General features: G+C 33.1%; 2 protein-coding genes across 5 annotated transcripts; both read left to right on the top strand.

The window, feature by feature from the left end:
- LOC137827806 (U-box domain-containing protein 32-like) lies at positions 1-9,683 on the top strand. 4 transcript variants are annotated; one of them, XM_068634137.1, is made up of 10 exons: positions 1-542; positions 1,952-2,082; positions 2,661-2,782; positions 3,922-4,026; positions 5,649-5,761; positions 5,895-6,010; positions 6,935-7,279; positions 7,349-7,462; positions 8,043-8,789; positions 9,137-9,683. In XM_068634137.1, the coding sequence occupies exons 1-10, from the start codon at positions 377-379 to the stop codon at positions 9,314-9,316; spliced, it is 2,139 nt and encodes a 712-aa protein (XP_068490238.1). In that variant the 5' UTR covers positions 1-376; the 3' UTR covers positions 9,317-9,683. The 4 variants fall into 4 exon arrangements, with proteins under 4 accessions (XP_068490238.1, XP_068490239.1, XP_068490235.1 ...); XM_068634138.1 differs by having other exon boundaries at positions 1,964-2,082; XM_068634134.1 differs by having other exon boundaries at positions 6,935-7,462.
- A 3,195-nt stretch (positions 9,684-12,878) lies between these two features.
- Positions 12,879-19,179, top strand: LOC137827954 (uncharacterized). Its single transcript, XM_068634338.1, has 10 exons — positions 12,879-13,107; positions 13,627-13,850; positions 14,142-14,278; positions 14,430-14,474; positions 14,558-14,611; positions 15,239-15,340; positions 15,447-15,650; positions 16,521-16,606; positions 17,474-18,447; positions 18,645-19,179. The coding sequence occupies exons 2-10, from the start codon at positions 13,670-13,672 to the stop codon at positions 18,884-18,886; spliced, it is 2,025 nt and encodes a 674-aa protein (XP_068490439.1). The 5' UTR covers positions 12,879-13,107; positions 13,627-13,669; the 3' UTR covers positions 18,887-19,179.
- Positions 19,180-19,244: the final 65 nt, after the last annotated feature.

Consider the following 19,244-nt stretch of genomic DNA (forward strand, 5'->3'; position numbering starts at 1 on the left):
TGTATAAATTTTTTATTTCTTGAACTTAAATATAGATTTTAACTTGTAAAAAAATAGTTCCAATCGAAACAATTTCGAGCAAATTTTCATATCCGATGTGGTACTCCATCACCTCTACGGTTCACCAACGCTTATCCCACGGGGCCCACTCAGAAGAGAAGAAAACAACTTTTTTAAGCGTTGATGCCATAAAAATCAATTGCTTCTACTTGACTTCAACTTTCACACTGCTGTTGTTGATTCTTCCTTCTCCCTCTCTTCTATTTTCGCTATCTTCTTCTTCCTCTTGTGAATCGCTGAGTCTCCGCAACTCGGAAAGATTCCGCCGAGCGCCGTTCTCGCACCGATTCGCTGCAATTTGGTTGGTTCGGATCCGATGGGTAGCATCGTGGTGGAAGACGCGGACACTGACACAGTGTATGTGGCAGTGGGAAAGAACGCGGAAAAGACGCATCAACTGTTGCATTGGACGGTTAAGAATTTCTCTGGCAAGAATGTTTGTCTTCTTCATATTCACCGACCTTACTCCCTCAATTCGTTCTGTGAGTTTCTCCTCGATTATGCCTTTTAAATAGAAAACGTCAATTCTCTTTTTTATTATAAATAAAGCTGCTTCTTGTGGTTGTTTTCTGTTCATCAAACGTTTTGACGAATGCATGATGTTTTAGTGGAAATTGATTGCTGGATTGGTTAATTGTTGGTTTAATTTGGTTGTTGGGTTTGAATGGTTGCTAGTTTGGGATTGACTTTTTGGGTTGGTTATTATGTGTGTATTCTATCTATTGAAAAAGGGCTTTCTGAGGAAGGAAGACTGATAATGCTGAATTGAAATCTTGGATTTGAGGGTGAAGATGAAAAGGAAAATATTGGATTGTGTCGTTTTGCATTTACTGCTAGTAATTGATGAAATGAATAAAGCTATAATTGGGGAAACTGTTTAGTAATTTGGTGATTGGGATGATGTTTGATTTGTGACAACAAGTGTATCAAGGTTTAAAAGAACAAGGGTAAGAAGAGCGTAATTGAGTCTAAAGCGAGTCAGCTGATGACTTAAAGCTTAGGTTTGACTTGCGAATGTAAACATGAACCTTAAGCTTGTTTCATTGGTTTAAATTAGCCAAATTTAAGGTTTGGGCTTGGTTTGTTTAAAAATATAAAGTTTGGTCTGTTGTTTAACTCATTTATAACTTTTTTTTTCCTTTACGGGACTTTGTCTTGAAGAATTTTTAAACTACATTGTGGGCATTCATGAAGTAAACATAGGATGAGATAGTAAAAGATCTGTGACAATGCAAGTACTTATAATTCTCTAAATAAAATTACAATTTAGTAAGTGATACAAATATGTAAATTATCATTATCTTCGAACCCTCTTATCTAAAATTTACTTTTTTGTGTCGCACACACACTTGCATACTTTCACCAGGTGTTCACGAACTTTTAATTTTAAGCTTATAAAACTTGAGAGTTGACTCATTTATATGACTAGATTGAACTTATAGCCAATCTTTTGTGTTGCTTATTATTGAAAAAGGAGCTTGATCAACCATTCTGTTTTGGATAATTCATGAATAACTAAACTCATTTGCTCTCTAGAACAAGCTTGATTGATGAAAACGTCAGTGAAAAAATATGCTTATGAAAAATAATGAACTTTTTTGCAGTTATTGCTTAAGGATTGAAGATTTGTTGAATCTTAGAGACTTGTTTTTTGTCATCAAATCAGCTGTGATGTTAAATATAGTGGAGCATAACTCCCTGGCTTAAAAATTTAACAGTGAGAAAAAATAGAGAGAAAATTATGTGGTCTAGTTTGGTACTGACTTGTATTTTTGGTATATAACTTCTCTAGCAAATACTGATCTTATTCTGGCTATATTATACTAGGTAGAGTAGGTTTTATCTGATAGTTTGGTAATATTTAACAAACTATGAACATGTTTTTTTTAAGCATGTTCAACAGACAGGAATCTCTCTGGGTATGAACCGAAAGACCTTCCAGTCCAGGCATTCCAGGACCAGGGAAATCAAACAGTGCATGAACTTCTAGACCAATACATTCTTACACTGGTTCCTGCAGGGGTATTATCTTTTTCGTATTTCTTCATTTCTGTCAATAAATTTTTTTTACACTGAATATGTAGTCTATATTTTACGCTGAATATTTTTTACACTTGTATTTATTTTAGTAAATAAGAAATTCAATTCACATGTGCATTTACTCCTCTGTTAACTTCAAAATGAGAAATGCGGTAAACATTCTAAAGTGCACATTTTGTCAGTCCATAATTTTCTATCAATGATCAACTAATATTGTCATGCTCACATGTTTTTACCAAAATTTTCAATGGGAAAGTTCGATTCACCTTCTCTACCTTGGGTTCAACTTCTCTTTGGTCCTTAAAAAACATAACAATCTCTCTAAATTTGTAGGGATTGCGATGACACAAGTTGAAGGGGTAAATTGAACTTTTCCCTTTATCTTAAGAGCAACTAGATATCACAATAAAGTAATGACTACCTTCTCCGAAGTATGCAATGAACTTTGGATTTTAATTATATTTAAACAGTTCAAAGTAGTAATAACGAAGATCCTTGTTATGTTTATAGCTATTTCTTGAAGAAATCCAGATTGTTTACATTATGGCATGTGTGCATAGGTACGGGCCTGTAAATTGTTGATTGAGATGGATGATATTGAGAAAGGGATCACAAAAGCTATTGCTCAACACAGTATTAGATGGCTTGTAGTGGGAGCAGCAGCAGATGAATATAACATGGGGTATCAATTCCAAACATCAGTTGCTTTTAATTTTGAGCAATGATGCACAAACACAATATGTGTATAAGATACAATACACATCTGATATGACAATATTATTAATCTAAATATACATCAATCTAAATATATATAGGACATGTAAGATACATATCTAGATATGTATAAAAGTTCATAAAACACGAGGAATATAAAATTGCAATTTTGAAAATTCAAATTGAGAAAATACTTCTTGCACATTGCTATAAACAAAATAAAAGTTATAAATCATTCGTATCATAAATCACTTCGTATTGTCTATGAATATGAATAGTATCAATCTTATTCCCTTTTGAGACCATCCATACAGAGGACAATTTCCATTTTTTGGTTTATCAAGATACAATGCTTCTATGATTTTGTTACACATTCTATGTCTCATGTAGCTATATTAGATTTCCATAACTTTCTCTAATGGCTTGGATACTTCATCAATATTTGTCAATGAAGTGCCCAAGAGTATCAGTATCAAATGATACATGAAGAAAATAAAAGTATCGCTGCTTCGATGCTTATTAATTTCCTTTTTTCTTATCCTATTGAAGTCACTGGATACTTGTGCTGTAAAACTGGAACTGCTTAAAGAGCGAAAATATAATTGGTCTAGACAACTCTATCTTCATGGTTATATCTCCTGAACTTTCTTTGGGATATGATTGTGGCATTGTGTTTAGGGGTTCCTTCTAATGTTCAACCATTCTGTATATAGTTTTTTATAGGGGTTTTTCATTTCAGATATGCCTAGATATTTGACAACTATGATTCGTTGATGAGATTTTCCTTTTTTTAGAAAGTTTCTACCTTAATACGAACCATAATACATTGATATTCATGTTGGGTCAGTGGTATTAAAAATAACTATGAATAGAAAGTACCACTTGGCTTGAGGATATTAACAAGAGAACTGAACCGAACTTGCATAGTGTTCAACAAAGTTTATAATATATGTACTATGTAAAAGCGTGAAGCACTGTGTGATCCAAATAAAATGCCTATTGGTTAAATGAAAAATTACTTCATGAGTTTGCTTTCTATTCTAAGTTAGGGCTGTGTTATTTTGCATCTTTTGTATCATTACTAAACTATAGTGGTCGGAATTGCAGCAAACTGGCAAAGCAAGATTCAGAGAAGGCTAATTTTATACGTGAACAAGCATTGCTATCCTGTAATATTTGGTTCATTTGCAAGGGCAACCTCATATGTACTAGGTAAATATGTAAATGAAAATTATATTTGTACTGCAATGACATGATTCTAATGCCTTATGTTGATCTTAGGTGGGCTGCACAACTGTCTTTGTCAATATCTTTAGAGCAGTTTATGATATGGACGGTTAGGCTGTCTAGAAACAATATATTCATTCAAATTTGGTTTGACTGCAATTCTTTATTGATGAATGGTTTTATGATTTGAAACTAAGAAATAATAGGCAAGGAAAATGACACATTACAGGTAAAGGTAAGGAAGTAAGGTGATAGGTTGATTGAGGATAATTTGAGGGAGAGATTTCTAAGACGCTTTGGTCACAAGAATTGTAGAGGTAAAATGGATGTGATGGTTTGCAGGGGAAACCCCAATGACTGAGCATGGATTTTCCATATCGGAGTTCCGAGATTCATATGCCACCAACAATGGGTGGTAATGAAATAGGATATTTCTTTTTCTGTGGTCTCTTCATAACAGCGCCCACAATAGAAGAATAAAAGCAAATAAAGAAAAGTAGTTATAGTTGGTCAAAAGTAGTCAGTTACAGAATTGCAGTTAACATAAATAGTAGGACGGTATGAGGTCATTTTATCATTTGATAACAAGGCTTAGGACTGTTAAAAAGGAAAACCCTTGAAAAGATAATTCCCTCATTTTTTGTTTGTAATCAAGTGAACAGCACTATCAAGCAATCTTTTTCCTTGTCTATCTGTTTTTTCAACTATTTTACTGAAAAGTCTGAAAATATGAGGGTGAATCGTGATCATTGAACATTCCATAACTGATCAAATTTGAAGAATCACTTAAAAGGCAGAAGACCATCACACTATTATTTAAGAAGTCTCACAATCAGATCTTTTAAATTTGATCATTCGTAAAAAATCCAATGTTCATTACTTATTGCTATTTTTTCCAAGATTTATAAGTTTGTCCATGCTGGGCTGGGGGATGACTTTTGATTGGTAAATGCCCATCTGTAGCTCAACTTTTAGAAGAATTTAACTGTTGTCAGTATTTAGTCATTTAGTTGGTATAGTCTTACATATGAAGAGTATATTAGATTTTAATGATAGCTTTTATATATGAAGTATGCATTAGTTTCAGATTAATAATTTAATAAATCATTATTAAGATGATCTACAAAACGCCCTTTAAATCTAGTTGTGTATTTTTTATATATTCATTCATAAAAAATGTTATGTAATAAATTTAGATTGATTCTATTTTTATGTTAGTGCCAAAAAATTGTGATTCTTGAAGCTTTGGTTTTTAACCAAGTTAAATGTCATTGTTGTGTAATCTATTTAGCTAACCTCACCGAGTGGGATGAGGCTTTGCTGTTATATATTGAAAAAAGTGAGTTATGCTCAATAAGTGTTGAAGAACATAGAATAAAATAAATAACTACCCTTGTGATAGGAGGTTAGAAAGTGACAGGTGATGCTTTGGTGGACAGAAATAGCTAAAGAAGAAAACAATATTTTTATTCTGTTAACACTTACAAAAAGAATTGTATATCACTTAGATTTTTTTATCATATTCTGTAATATTGGCGTAACAACTCATTTAGCTGATAATATGTTTTGTATCTTCCACTTTTTCTGAAATGGTCAAATTAAATCAGGGTATATAGTAAGCATACTTCTGACATTGAGAGTGGACCTGCATTGTTGGTGCTCAATTCAAATACAGAAAAGACTAAATCGGAATTGAATCCTGATGCATTGAAATATTTAGGTATTCTTTTTAGATGTTTCTTTTCTATGTTTCTTGTCAATTTTATAAAAAAGCATACGTTTTTTTCAGATATGGCCATTTATCATTTTCTGTAAGGACTGTCAAGGGAATAACTTGTGACAGGTTTCTGCAGATTCTGATGATATGAAAGAAATCCAAAGTATCAGTTCCCACCGTTCCTTAAGTACCAAATGGTCCTTTAATAAGGTCATGGACAGGTCAAAGTTGGCAGATTTGATGTTTCATGAGGTGAGAGGTGATTGTTCTCCTTTAACCTTGGTGTAAAAGTTTTTGTTTTCATACTTTACACTTTCTGGTGTGTTACAACTCCTGGTAGGACTGTAAGAGAACTTTTGTTCCTGAGTCAACACTTGAAAGTTATGATTTCTTGTGAATAAGATCAGAGTGTATCCGAGGGATTTTGCAAGTTTGGTATTGTCTCTTATTCTAAAATATATTCATTTCAATCTAGAGACTTGCATCTACCATCTGGTTTAAACTAATTCGTAAATTTAGAATTCTTCTTGATTCTTTCTTACTGGTGGAATTAGAAGAAAGGGAACATGCAAGCAAAATAAAATGGTACACCACCACAGATGCCAAGAGCATGAAACCAAGAAGGGTATGAAGAGACATTAAAGAGATGGAAAATAGAAAATAGTACTATCAAGATTTATGACAAACGTAATTTTTCATTGCTTAAATATAAAAATTGATTTTTTTTTCTTCTAATGGTCTCTCTGGTTTGTTTCTCAAATTTTGAACCTTGGTTACTATTTGGAGTATAAGTTTTATTATTTTAAAAAAGAAAAAGATAATTACCCTACTGTTTTCAGTTTTTTTTTATATCAATCTTGACTTTATACTTGAATTTCAATGTAGTAAGATCTTTTGGACTATTTACTATTTAATTAGGTTAGACTGTCAGGCACAATGCCTTCATCACCTGCATCCCTTGTCATCATTACTTTATGTATATTACACTTCAGGTTAACATGAAAGCCCAAGTATCAGATAAATAGAATAGTCAGCTTAATGCAGCCAATTGATATACTTGTTCGTATAGATAGATATGTATAATATATGTTTGCATGAATTGCTGTCTGATTATTGATGAACTAAAGTGATTCCCGTTTTTCTTCTGAAACTAGTTTCAACTTGCATTTTTGACAGGATGAAGCATTCGAAAGCCGGTGTGCTACGGAAATAAGAAGAAGAAAAGAAGTTGAAGAACAATTGGCGACGTCAAAGCAAGAAGTACAGAAAATGAAGAATCAGCAGGATGAAATATTTGAAGAATTGCAAATGGTCAAAGACCAAAGTTCTGCACTTATAAACCAAATTTCTGAGTCCCAGTGTACGGCAACAGAGTTTGAGGAGAAGATCATATCAGCTGTGGACCTCTTGATAAGTTTCAGGGAAAAGAGAGATAGGCTTAGAATAGAGCATGCAAATGCAGCTAGGGAAGTCCAAGTGCTCAGAAAATTTGGTGAAGCAGATACTTCCTTCTCTTATCAGGTAGAATTCCCTGCATTTTCTTTCTTGGAGATCAATGAGGCAACTCATGATTTTGATCCGTCTTGGAAGATTGGAGAGGGAAGGTATGGAAGTGTTTACAAGGGACTGCTTCGCAACATGCATGTTGCCATAAAAATGTTACCCTCTTATGGTCGTGAGAGACTATCAGAGTTCCAACATCAGGTACTCTCATATTCTCTTCTATAGTGTCTACTTGGAAGTCTGAAATTAGACTACAAAATATGCTCATTACGCCCCTCCGACAAAATGATTCAGAATAGTTATGCGCTTTACATGGTTAATACTTGTCATCTTTACCATTTTTTGAAGAGTTTCACCATATATATTATCCTATGGCACAACAGGAACACTTCATAAATTATTCTACCTGATTCAATATCTACAGATTTTTGGATAGTTTGATGTATTTTTGAGCGAAAGGAGTTATCAACATGGTGCTTCTATGACTTTTTTTTCTTCTCTTTTTTCATAAATCAGTTATAAGTCTTCAGAGTCCAGAGTTCTATTTTATTTTCACTTTATAGTTTGGTCCAATTGGTTCCCGTTATCAGATTAATATATATGTATATACGCACACACATTATAATTCCAAGCTTCTGATCTTCAAGCATCTATGAAATTAAATTATATTGAGGTATTAATCCAAAAAGGCTTGACTGAATGATTCTGTCAGGTTGTGTGTCCATGAGGAACTCACAATTTTTTATCTTTTTGTCTGGCTATATTATTGGTTAAATTTCAGGTAGAGGTCTTGAGCAGGGTAAGACATCCAAACTTGTTAACACTAATTGGAAGCTGTGCAGAGTCTAGGTCACTTGTGTATGAGTATATAAACAATGGCAGCCTTGAAAGCCACCTTGCCCGCAAAGAAAAGAATCCGCTTCCATGGCAAATTCGAATATCCGTTGCTACAGATATATGCTCAGCTCTAATCTTCATTCACTCCAGCAAGCCTTGTATTATCCATGGGAATTTGAAACCTAGTAAGGTTCTCCTTGATGCTAACTTCGTTGCCAAACTGAGTGACTTGGGCATTCCTAGTTTAGTCCAGCAAAGTTTGCATTCAGCTGATGCAAGCACAGTGTGTAACAACCCAAATGAACGTTTGGCGTATGTGGATCCAGAGTATTTTGTCAGTGGCAAGTTTACACCAGAATCAGATGTATATTCATTTGGAGTCATATTGTTACAGCTTCTAACTGGAAGACCACTTTTGGGGTTAGTTAGGGATATGAAGTGTGCATTGGAAAAGGAAAACCTTAAAGCAGTCTTGGACCTTTCAGCTGGTGAATGGCCACTTTATCAAACTGAACTGCTGGCATATTTAGCATTGAGGTGTTGTGAAAAGAGTTGGTTGAACAGGCCAGACCTTGTGTCAGAAATTTGGAGTGTTCTTGAACCATTCAAAGCTACTCGCATTGACAAATCATATTTGATTTCCAAGAAGCTTCATCGTGTTCCTTCACATTTTGTCTGCCCCATTGTCCAGGTGAAGATCATAATTTATCCAAATGCATTTTTATGAAAGAAATGCTTGTCTTTTTTAACTTCAGGATAGATTATTGACCCTTATAACTTAATCTTATTCTATAATTGCCCTCAACTCTAGTTGAATTCTATCAAAATTCAGGCTCAGATTTGTTGTGCAGCTTTAACATTAAGTTTTCATAAGCAATTAAGGGGTCTGGTTTCTTTTCTCCGCCACCTCCTCCTCTTACTAATTAGCATCTGTAATAGCATATGCGAATTATTGCAATCACAAATTAAAACATTTGATTTCCGTGGGATTGCTTTCCTGTTTGTGATAATCATAAAGGTTACCTTTTGGTTTTACAGGAAGTAATGGAAGATCCATACATAGCTGCAGATGGCTTTACGTATGAAGCAGAGGCAATAAGAGGGTGGTTGAATAGTGGCCACGACACTTCCCCCATGACAAACCTCAAGCTTGATCACACGGATTTAGTACCTAACTATGCTCTACATAATGCAATTCTGGAGTGGCAGCAACAGTAAACCTTCACTGTCCATTATACTTGCACATATTACACTGGTATAAATCACACTTACCTCGTAAAATTTAAAATCCAAGGTGAGCCAGTAAGGGTGTATTTACACTTGAATTTTAATGAGTTAAAATCATAATGCATTTTAAGATCCAAATACACCCTTACTTACTCATTTTAGAAACTTCACTTTATAAAGTTTCATGTACTGATATCTTTAATAGCAAGTTGGGGGTGGAAAAGGGAGGGAAATAGAGGGCAAGGGAATTTTTTAATTAAACCTTTCCCTTGATTGAGAGCTTTCTGAAACGAGGGATGATTATGTAAATAAGAAACCTTGTTTATTTTTATTTATTACAATTTAAAGTTCTCCAAAACTGAAGGATTAATGTGTAAACTAGTCAAATCAAACATAATATTTGACTTCACCGCCTTTTATATATTTGCCCTAATCATTAAAAGAAATGAGATTGTTTTAATTGAAATAATTTCCTTTTTAAACACCAGAAATGTGATTGATAATTTTTCCAAGTATTTAATAAAATACAACAATTGTATTTAATTTATTAAACTTTTCTCGATATACTTCTAACTGTTCTGACAGTAAATTTGAATTTGGTTCCTTTAAATTGAAGGAAATGCATAGTAGAGGATGTTGGAAATAGTTTTAGTTTATGCATTTGATTTTACCATGAGTTTTAACCCTTCATTTTTTAATAAATAATTAACTGTAATTATTATTTAAAATATACCTTCTCATTTTAGAGATGGTAGTTCTTTTTTTGTTTCAAACAAACATACATGATATCTATCTTTAATTGATTGTGGTGGAAGTGATCTGCGATTAAGATGAAGTACATTTTTGGATTCATGTTGAATAAACTAAGCTCATGTGAAAGTGTTCAAAATATAAATTAATGTTAAAATTTAGATTCAAATTAGATTTTAAGTTTAAGTAACTGTAATTTTTATCCTGGATACAAAACTTATCTTACATATATTAATCATAAAAAAAACACTACCAAACTTATCAATACGATGGATGATAGACAACACTACAAAACTTATCGATACTAAATGATAGATAAATGATAGACGTAAATTTCTTGAAAATTTCTTCAAAATATTTCTTTAATTGTTTCCTTTCAAGCAATAATTGAAGGACTGTCATTCATATATTTAAATTTTCATTACATCAAAATCTATCACATAAAATTATATTATATATATGCAAAATTCATTATCTTAAATATATTATTTTCATAAAATTTAATCCATTGTCATGGTATAAAATGGATTTACATCCATAGAGGTGGTTATAGTAAAAATAACACTAGACCTAGTAATATGGATATTTGTGGTTGTACCAAGATCACGGAAACTCCATAAGATTATGTTTAATTTCTCTCAATTATTTTATAAAACATAGATGGTATACGAGAAACAAATGAAGTAAAAATAATTATTAAACAATAAATTATGTATAACATATGATACAAATATATATGACATAGTTGATGGGATAACCATTAGTTAGACTCAAATAATATAATTAGTCAGATTCAGATGATACAATTAGTTGAATTTATATGACAAATTAGTCAAATATAAATGATACAATTAGTCAGATTTAGATAAACAATTATCAAGATTCGGATTATACAATCAAATGATATAATTAGTCAAACTCACTATTTGATTCATGTGCATTAATTAAAATTATTTTTGTAGTGACAAGTTAGAATGAACAGGTTTATCAAATTTAACTCATTTCAATCCTCAAAGTTCAACTTTCATTTATTTCTAATTTGCACTCTTCTCAAAATACAAATGATTGGTCAAACTCATTATTTGATTCACCTGCATTAATTAAAATTAATTTTTGTAGTGACTAGTCACAATGATGAACTGTAGTTAAATGTGAGATCAATGGATTCTTCATTGACTTAACCTGTGAACTAATTGTAAAGGTAATGTTTAACCTTTAAATTATTTCAATTAATCTTCTATATATTTATGGATCCTCGACAGGGTCACCATAATTAAGGTCGAGATTTAAATTGATATTCATAAATAGTATAATTGGTTTGGTACCTAAGAAACCAATATCATTGAGTAAAGATAAAATACATTCTCTTTCAAGGAAATATACTTGTTGGATTTAGTAATTTCCAAGCTTAAGAAATATCGGAGATAATCAATGCTTTTAGTTTGAATAAGAAACTCAATATCAATTATACATTGTTAACATAAGAATAATTATGGTCTAATTTCATCCACGTAAACATGCAAAATATAGAGTAGTCATTTTAAGATTGTGTAAAATCATGTTGCAAAATTGTTGAAGAGAACTTGCATAATCATTATCTTTAAAGAATCCACACATGATTGTGCAATTGAGAATAGTAGTGATCAAGAAGATGAACAAATATGAACAGAAAAGAAAAGTGTAGAAAAATCCAGATAAAAGAAGATAGAAGAAAGAAAATGTGTTTTAATTAATTCTCTGTAAAAAATACACTGTAAAAAAAACATATTCATCAAACATAAAACAAAAAAGAACTTAAAGCCCAATAATAAAAATGCCCAAAACCCCAAAATACAGATTTTATCAATTTACTTTGTTTTAGATTATTACATCATTTTTGTTGATATAGAGAAGCATAATCTTCAAGAATAACACTAACAAATTAAATATCAATATTCAACATATTACAAGAAAAATGTACTAATTTTTAAGAGACAAATTTTTATTATAATTTGATTTAAAAAGATGAAAATTAAATATTTTTAAATGAAAAACTTAGAATTAGAAAATTAAAAAACAGTAAACATTTATCGAAATCAACCCAAAAAAAATGATTTAATTTAATTTAAATAATATACTACGTTCAAATTAAGCAAACTAATCATAAACTTCATCTTTAATTCAAATGTGTTTTAAACCAAAATTGCACCAAGTCACAAACATCTTATTATCTATCATGAAGATTGAAGACTAAGAAAATTAAATATTGTAGTCAATGTCATAAAAGTTTATAATTAATTCTGAATAAAATTGTAATGCAATTTATGGAATATATTTTATTCTTACTTAAATCCGTAAAATAGTATTAAGGAAAAATAATATTAATTAGCAATATGATGTTATTGATTTGAAGTTTATAATTTTGATGGTCAAGTTACATCAACATCCGAATAGGAGGATACGATACCCAAATAGAAACTGCTTTTGGAGTGGACAAGGTCAAGCCCAAACTCTTTCTACGTTATGTTGTTGCTGTTTAATTCCATCATGAAATGACTAAAAAGACACCCACGTTTACCTGTTAACCACGTGCACTCCCGCAAACAGGCACGTGCACTCACTCACTCCTTCCTCGGAATGTAAGTGGTTGGTTCTGCTGTGACTGTAAAACCGAACCACAATTCCGTACCACGTTTCTTTCACGCGCCATGGGAGAGCGTCAGTAAAAATCTTAGCGGTGAAAAAAAAGTGAACGAGTAATTAATTAATTCGATATATTTTATTATTTGTTTTTATTAATTTTATTAATTTCCTTTTTTTTTTTATGTTTTTGAAGTTGTTTCTTGTTAGCAACGTTTTTCTTTCGCCCTACTACAACTGCAGCCTGCAACACAGAGAGAGTTCTCTCTCATAGCTATTTTCTCGCGTTTTCTCTCACGATTTTCTTTCATCCAAATCCAAACACTCTCTCAATCCCTTCGCAGTTGTTACGTTTCTGCCTCGGATCGTCACAAGAGAATCCGTTCGGCCTCTCAGCGATCTCTTCCTCCCTGGTACGTGATCTGCTGTCACTCCACTTAATTTTCTCACTCCCGATCTTAGATCACGTTCTTTCAATTCATTATATTACAGTTTTTTGGGAAAGTAATTTCGCCTTTCAGTGTCGCTTCCTTAGTCGATGAGAATGAAGGTTGTATACGGCGGTCGCTTATGTTTATGATAGATCGTGTTCATGATAGATTGTGTTAGGTCGGGTGAATGCTTATTAATCGATAATGCAATTATATAAGTCTCTTTGATAATGGAGTCGCCGAACAAGGTTGTAGTGTAGATTTTACATCGATCTATTGTGCTCTTGTTAGTTGTTAGTTTCAAAATGTTTTTATGTTTCTCACCGATCTAATGTGTTGAGGGATTCGGGGTTCTATTTTATATGACCTATTTTATATGACGTGACAATTTTTTTATTACCTTGGCATTGGTCTGGAATATGTTATGTCTTTATTTTTATTGGTTCCTTTGAATTTAAATTTGTTCCCATGGTTACATGTATGATTTTGTACTTTCTGCAGTGCAATCTAGGAAAATTTCTTGGTAAGATTTTTGTCTGAATAGATGCCAGTTGCAAAACTCCCGGCCTCAGGCACAACTGGTTTCACAAAAACAGATGATGGAAATGATTCTTTAGATACAATATTCAGACAAGCAATCGGAAAAGAACCTTTGCTTTCCTTTCCTAGGGCCGGTGACAGCCCAGTACAGTGGATTCAATTACTTCATGCTTTAGATCAGCAAGGTATTTGCTTATATTTTGAGAATTAAGGGTTCATTTTAGAGGCATTTATATGCAACCTGTTGTTATATGCAAGTCATGTGATATGCCAGCAATCCTTCTACAATAAAACATAAAAGTCAATAAAAAGAGAGAAAATAGAACAGAAATTTTATAATTGCTAGACTGTATTGCCTTTGTGCCGTGACCAATCTCAGGCTAGCTGAATAGTATGCAAATGTGTAGATTTTGAGCTTGTTTATGCTATTGATTTAAACCTTGACATTATGATAAAACCTTTCATCCATTTTCCAGAACTTCCAGGGTGGCCTTTGCTCTCTCCTGTGAAGGTTCAGCTACAAAAGTGCAACAAGTGTTCTCGAGAATTTTGTTCTCCCATTAACTATAGAAGACATATACGTGTGCAGCACCGATTGAAAAAGCTTGATAAGGTTATCTTTGTATTTATAATAAGTGGAAGCAAATATCTAACACAATGGATGCTTGTAGTTCATGCTTTTTCCCCCTTGAGATTATTTTGTTTTTTTATCTTTCTTTTCCAAGTCTTCCTCACTTTTTCCTAATGCTTCTTACACATTGTAGGATTCTAAAAAGAATAGGGAACTTTTAGGGGCATTTTGGGATAAGGTAACCTTTGATCATTGTGAATTTCAGTTATATGTAGAATACATACTGTTTTATGCATGCTGATTTTTCAATAATATGTGTAGCTCTCCGTAGAAGAGGCAAAGGAAGTTGTTTCATTCAAGAATGTGATGCTGGAGGTAATATCTTTTTGCTCCTTACTATAGACTAATTTATTTTTATGCAATGTTATTTTAATGGGATTTGCCTTATTGTGTACTGGTGATATGCCAAATATGTTAAGCTATGATTGACCGAAATGAAAATGTGGGCAGCTGAGTGATATGAGTTTCTCCATCCATTTCACATTTTCACCTCAATTAAGATAAACTCTTGTTGGTTTGCCATATTTTAAGATTTTCTAGACATGAAATCCTTTCATAAATTTACTCTTCCACTTAGACTCTTGTTCAGTGTGCTGTATTTTTTTTACTGATAAAAGTTCTTTTGATTATATATTGGTTAGGAACTTTCCTGCGTTTTTAAAAAGGTTGTAGGTGCCTTCTCAAATGTGAATATAATTTCTTAAGCCTATTCTCTGTTCTTGTCTGGAAATATCATTAGTTATGTATTTTTTATATTGATAGTTGATTGCAGACAACACTATTTTTTGTAGGCTTAATGGATAAGAAACAGAGCTACAAATACAATGACACACTAGTCTCTTATGGCTGTCTTCTTTTCAGCTCTTGTTGTTTTCATTTTTCCCTGAATTTATCAAAGTTTCTTTTATTCTTTTTTCTTCGCCATTTCAAAATGCATTCCAGGAAGTTCCAGGGTCTTCAATTTTAGAAGCTTTGACAACTCTTAGAAAACAAGGATTTTCTTCTCTTCCACAGTATTATCTGAGGGCTGGTTCTGCCCTTTTGGTAAGAAACATTACATGATCTTGCTTATCAGTTATTCATTCTGGCTATTTTTTGCTGGTACATTCCTTTGGTATATTAACATAGCCTATCTATATTTTTTTTGCAGAATATTGTTCAATCCAGGCCTTCTAGTTTTCCCATATCTTCCCAAGAGTTGTTCAGTATCCTAGATGATTCTAGTGAAAAAACATTTTTGGTTGGATCAGCAGTGTCAATGCAAAGATATGTTTTTGATGGAGAGGCTGGAAAGATTGGTCTTGAACAAAAAAACCTTGTTGCTTGCACAAGTTTCTTGCTAGAGCAGAAACTGGTAATTTTTTACGAACTTAAGAATCTGTTCTGTTTACCTTTAAACTTCTCTTCCTCTTTCTCATGTGGTTTTTCCCACATTTCCCTTTTTTCTGTAAAGATTAGTAGTTGGCACTTATGTGATTTTGTGGGTGTCTAGGCCTGTTTGTTGTTGGTTTCATTCAATGGCATAGTATTGTATGATGGTAATGACATAAAGCCATGCAAGAGCCTTCTTTGCCAAATGGCTTAAGGTTTTAGGAGTTTTGGTTATTGACAAATACCTTAGTTTGTTCAAATGCATGCTTCATTTATAGCAAAAGTTAACTATGAACAAAACTGTAATTATTCAATCAGATTTAGTGTATAAAATCACTTCTCGTGATAACTCTTCTATTTGGCTTTTTCCCAAGTAAAGTTGTTCAACACAATCCATATTTTAGTGATGGAAAGGATCTAAAATACTGGTTAGAATTACACAACAGTCTGTGCTTCAATCATTGTTGACAGTTTACATGAGTCAAAGAGTATACATGTAACACAGCAGTCCATTTTTTCACAATTACACAAAGAGGCTGTAGAAGAGTTTAAAAGGATAAGTAATATCATAATATGAAACAACATTTTGGTATTCTGTTATGCCAAAAAATTTATAAAGTTTTAATCTTGTCAAAGATTTGACTCAGCACATAGCTTGATTTATGATGCTTTTTGAAAACAATATGCCAGTGAAACCAAAATTCATGGCATCTCTTGCATGTACATTCACCTAAATCTGACCTGATTTTATTATAACCTTTCTTTACTAGTTCTTAGTTACAGTAATGACGAAATATGATATTTTATTTTCTTAGTTACAATAATGATGAAATATGAATTTCATTTCACATAGGTGAAGGCTTGGCTTGCCGACAAGGATGCTGAAGCATTGAGATGCCAAAAGCTGCTTGTGGAAGAGGAAGAAGCTGCTCAGAAAAGGTACATTTAGTGCTATAACCAGTTTGTCCTTGAATCAATTTTGGCATGTTTTCCCTGTTCCTTCCCTTGTTATAGTGCCTTTTATTGGTATCAGGTCTTGTTGGTCTGCCTGCGTCTTCGCTGAGCGGTTCTTGATTTTTATTTCAATTTTTAGATTCTCAAGGAATGGCAAATATTGAAGTGTTTGTTTTGTTGCCTTTCATTTAAAGCACGGTTTAATCGTCAATTTATTTGCCTCTATTTAAAAAATTTATTGTCCTCCTTTACAAGGAAAGCAACTCAATTGGATGAAATTTAGTATTTAAAGTGGAGGCTGAGAATTACCCTTTCTTTAATAGCTAAAAGCAGGAAATTTATATAATCACTGAATCAATGCGTATGAAAAACAGTAGCAAAAGAACCTAACTTGGTTTGATAGGCCCTTGTGTCACGAGAGAAACAATTCTCAATTGATAAACAAGGATCATGTTCTATGAAAGATACTGGTGTTTGTTATGTTCACTCAGCATGAGTTATGTGTAATTTTAGCGAAACTTTAATATACTCACTGCACTGACAGAACATCATAATGCAACAATTTCCTCTTGGTTTACCCATGGTCCACTATCAGGCTTTATAAATAGTTCTAGATACCAGAATAGACTTATAATTGACATATGTCTCTTTCTTTAGTTTTGTCTGAATTTTCGAACGACTTCTGCTACTTCTAATGATCTATAATAAATAAACTAAGTTAGTGTTTGCTCTTTAAGTTGTTTATATAGCAAAGGCAAATAATAAGGTACTAGATATGTTGGGCCAGATGTATTCTATTATAACTAGTTATTATGAATAGGTTCTTTATTTATTTTCTCTCTCTATTTATAGAAAAGCTGATATCTTAGAGAGGAAACGCCAGAAAAAGCTCAGACAGAAAGAACACAAGGCAAAGGAACAAATTGAAGACGACACGGAAACTAAAGGGAACATAAGCAGCGCAGGAGAGGATGTATCACCAGGAGAAGCATCTCTGGGTACATGTGACTTTGATGAACATAATCCAGATATATTTGCTGATCATTCTCCTCCGCCACATGTAACTTCTCACTACCAAGACACTAATGAAGTTATAGAAGGCGATACACTGTCAGGTTATGATTGTGACACTGATCAGTATACAGAGCGGCAGACACTACAAGGACATAATCGCCGGGGCACAATGCCTGCCCGATGGCAAGGGCTACCAAAATCACAATGGGCTAGAGCCAATGGTTTGAATGCAGGCCAGAATTCTCAACCGTCGAAGGTTGGAGTTATTCAAAAACATAGAACCAGTCATGATCTTAGGGTAGCTCCTATAGTTAATGGCAGTAAGGTTTGGAGTCGAAAACCTAAAGCAGAAACTAATGGTGTGGTTCTAAAAGCCAAACTGCTGAAAGAACCAGACAAAGTTAAAAATCACGAAGTTTTGATAGGATCTGTATCAGTTAGTCTGGGAAATTGCTGCAATTCTGGAGGTAATTTTGTGGCACCCCAGCGGGACTGCTTGGCAGGGAATCTGTCCAAGCTGAATACTGCTCAGGAGAAACCAGGAAGCAATGGTCGTTTAACAGTTAAGCTTTGGAGGCCTGTTAGCCAGCATGGAACTAAAGACCCATTTCCACTTCAAAATGGTGGGACAGAAGCTGATGTTATTCATGGAAAATTTGATGAAAATTCGTCTGGTCAAAGTAGTTTAAGGTTGTGTAGTGTAGAGGGTAGTGATATTGATTTTGGGGACAATTTTTCCCATAATGTGGCAAAAGTAGATTTGGAAAGCTTACGTCTATCCAGCCATGCTGCAAAATCCTTTCTTGCACAAAGTAATCTCTTCATTATATTCTTCATTTTACTAGTGTGATTAAGAATCTGTTTGTATATAAGCTAGAAGTACATTTGAGAGCTATTGAACTTTTTGCAGTTGAGAATTTCTTAAAAAGCTCTTCTAGCTTTATATTCAAACAGACTCTAAGGGGTTGGGCTTGGTCTTAATTTTATTTAATTCAAAATTGTGATACAGGATGGAAAGAAGCTATCTCGTCAAACCATGTAAAGTTGGTTTTCACACCTGATTCTGAGCCTCGTGGAGAACAGCCGGTACAGGATTGTGAACTAGCAGCAGCTTATCTATCTTCTGACGCGGACAGATGTACAGAGAACCGATTGCCTGCAACCTCTGGAGTAGCAAGGTCTAAACCTAAAACGAAGCCTGAAAAAGGAATGAAGATAAAGTACATTCCCAAACAAAAAGCAGCAGCCTAGTAGTAAGAGATAAAGAAGAAATTGGGTTATTTAATTATGACAGATATGCATAGATTGACTTCTCGCCAATTAATTTATTAGCAGAGGTTCCAGTTTTATCGATGGTCTTCTGTCAAAAAATTGGAGGTAGGTTTTGCCTGAAGGTCTTTTTTATATTCCGTCCTTTTCCTTCAAATGAAGGCATAATAGGGGATTGTGCATTAAGTTTATTTTTTTCTTGTGGCATTTTTTACCAAAATTTTGTGTAATAAATTTGTCTGGTTATTATTATAAAAATGCATCCTCTTTGTTTTTATGGTTATCACTTACAAAACAAGTTACAAACTTGTCTCACTGGCCAAAAATTGGTTTAGCAAGC

The sequence above is a fragment of the Phaseolus vulgaris genome, chromosome 7, assembly GCF_000499845.2.
Source record: "Phaseolus vulgaris cultivar G19833 chromosome 7, P. vulgaris v2.0, whole genome shotgun sequence".
Taxonomy (NCBI): Eukaryota; Viridiplantae; Streptophyta; class Magnoliopsida; order Fabales; family Fabaceae; genus Phaseolus; species Phaseolus vulgaris.

Bases quoted from the DNA above. Each gene is read 5' to 3' on its own strand.
- LOC137827806 (XM_068634134.1), top strand. From the start codon at position 377: ATGGGTAGCATCGTGGTGGAAGACGCGGACACTGACACAGTGTATGTG. The intron at 543-1,951 runs GTGAGTTTCTCC...GTTTTTTTTAAG, and splicing joins TTACTCCCTCAATTCGTTCT to CATGTTCAACAGACAGGAAT. The intron at 5,762-5,894 runs GTATTCTTTTTA...AGGTTTCTGCAG, and splicing joins TGATGCATTGAAATATTTAG to ATTCTGATGATATGAAAGAA.
- LOC137827954 (XM_068634338.1), top strand. From the start codon at position 13,670: ATGCCAGTTGCAAAACTCCCGGCCTCAGGCACAACTGGTTTCACAAAA. The intron at 13,851-14,141 runs GTATTTGCTTAT...TCCATTTTCCAG, and splicing joins TCATGCTTTAGATCAGCAAG to AACTTCCAGGGTGGCCTTTG. The intron at 14,612-15,238 runs GTAATATCTTTT...AATGCATTCCAG, and splicing joins TCAAGAATGTGATGCTGGAG to GAAGTTCCAGGGTCTTCAAT.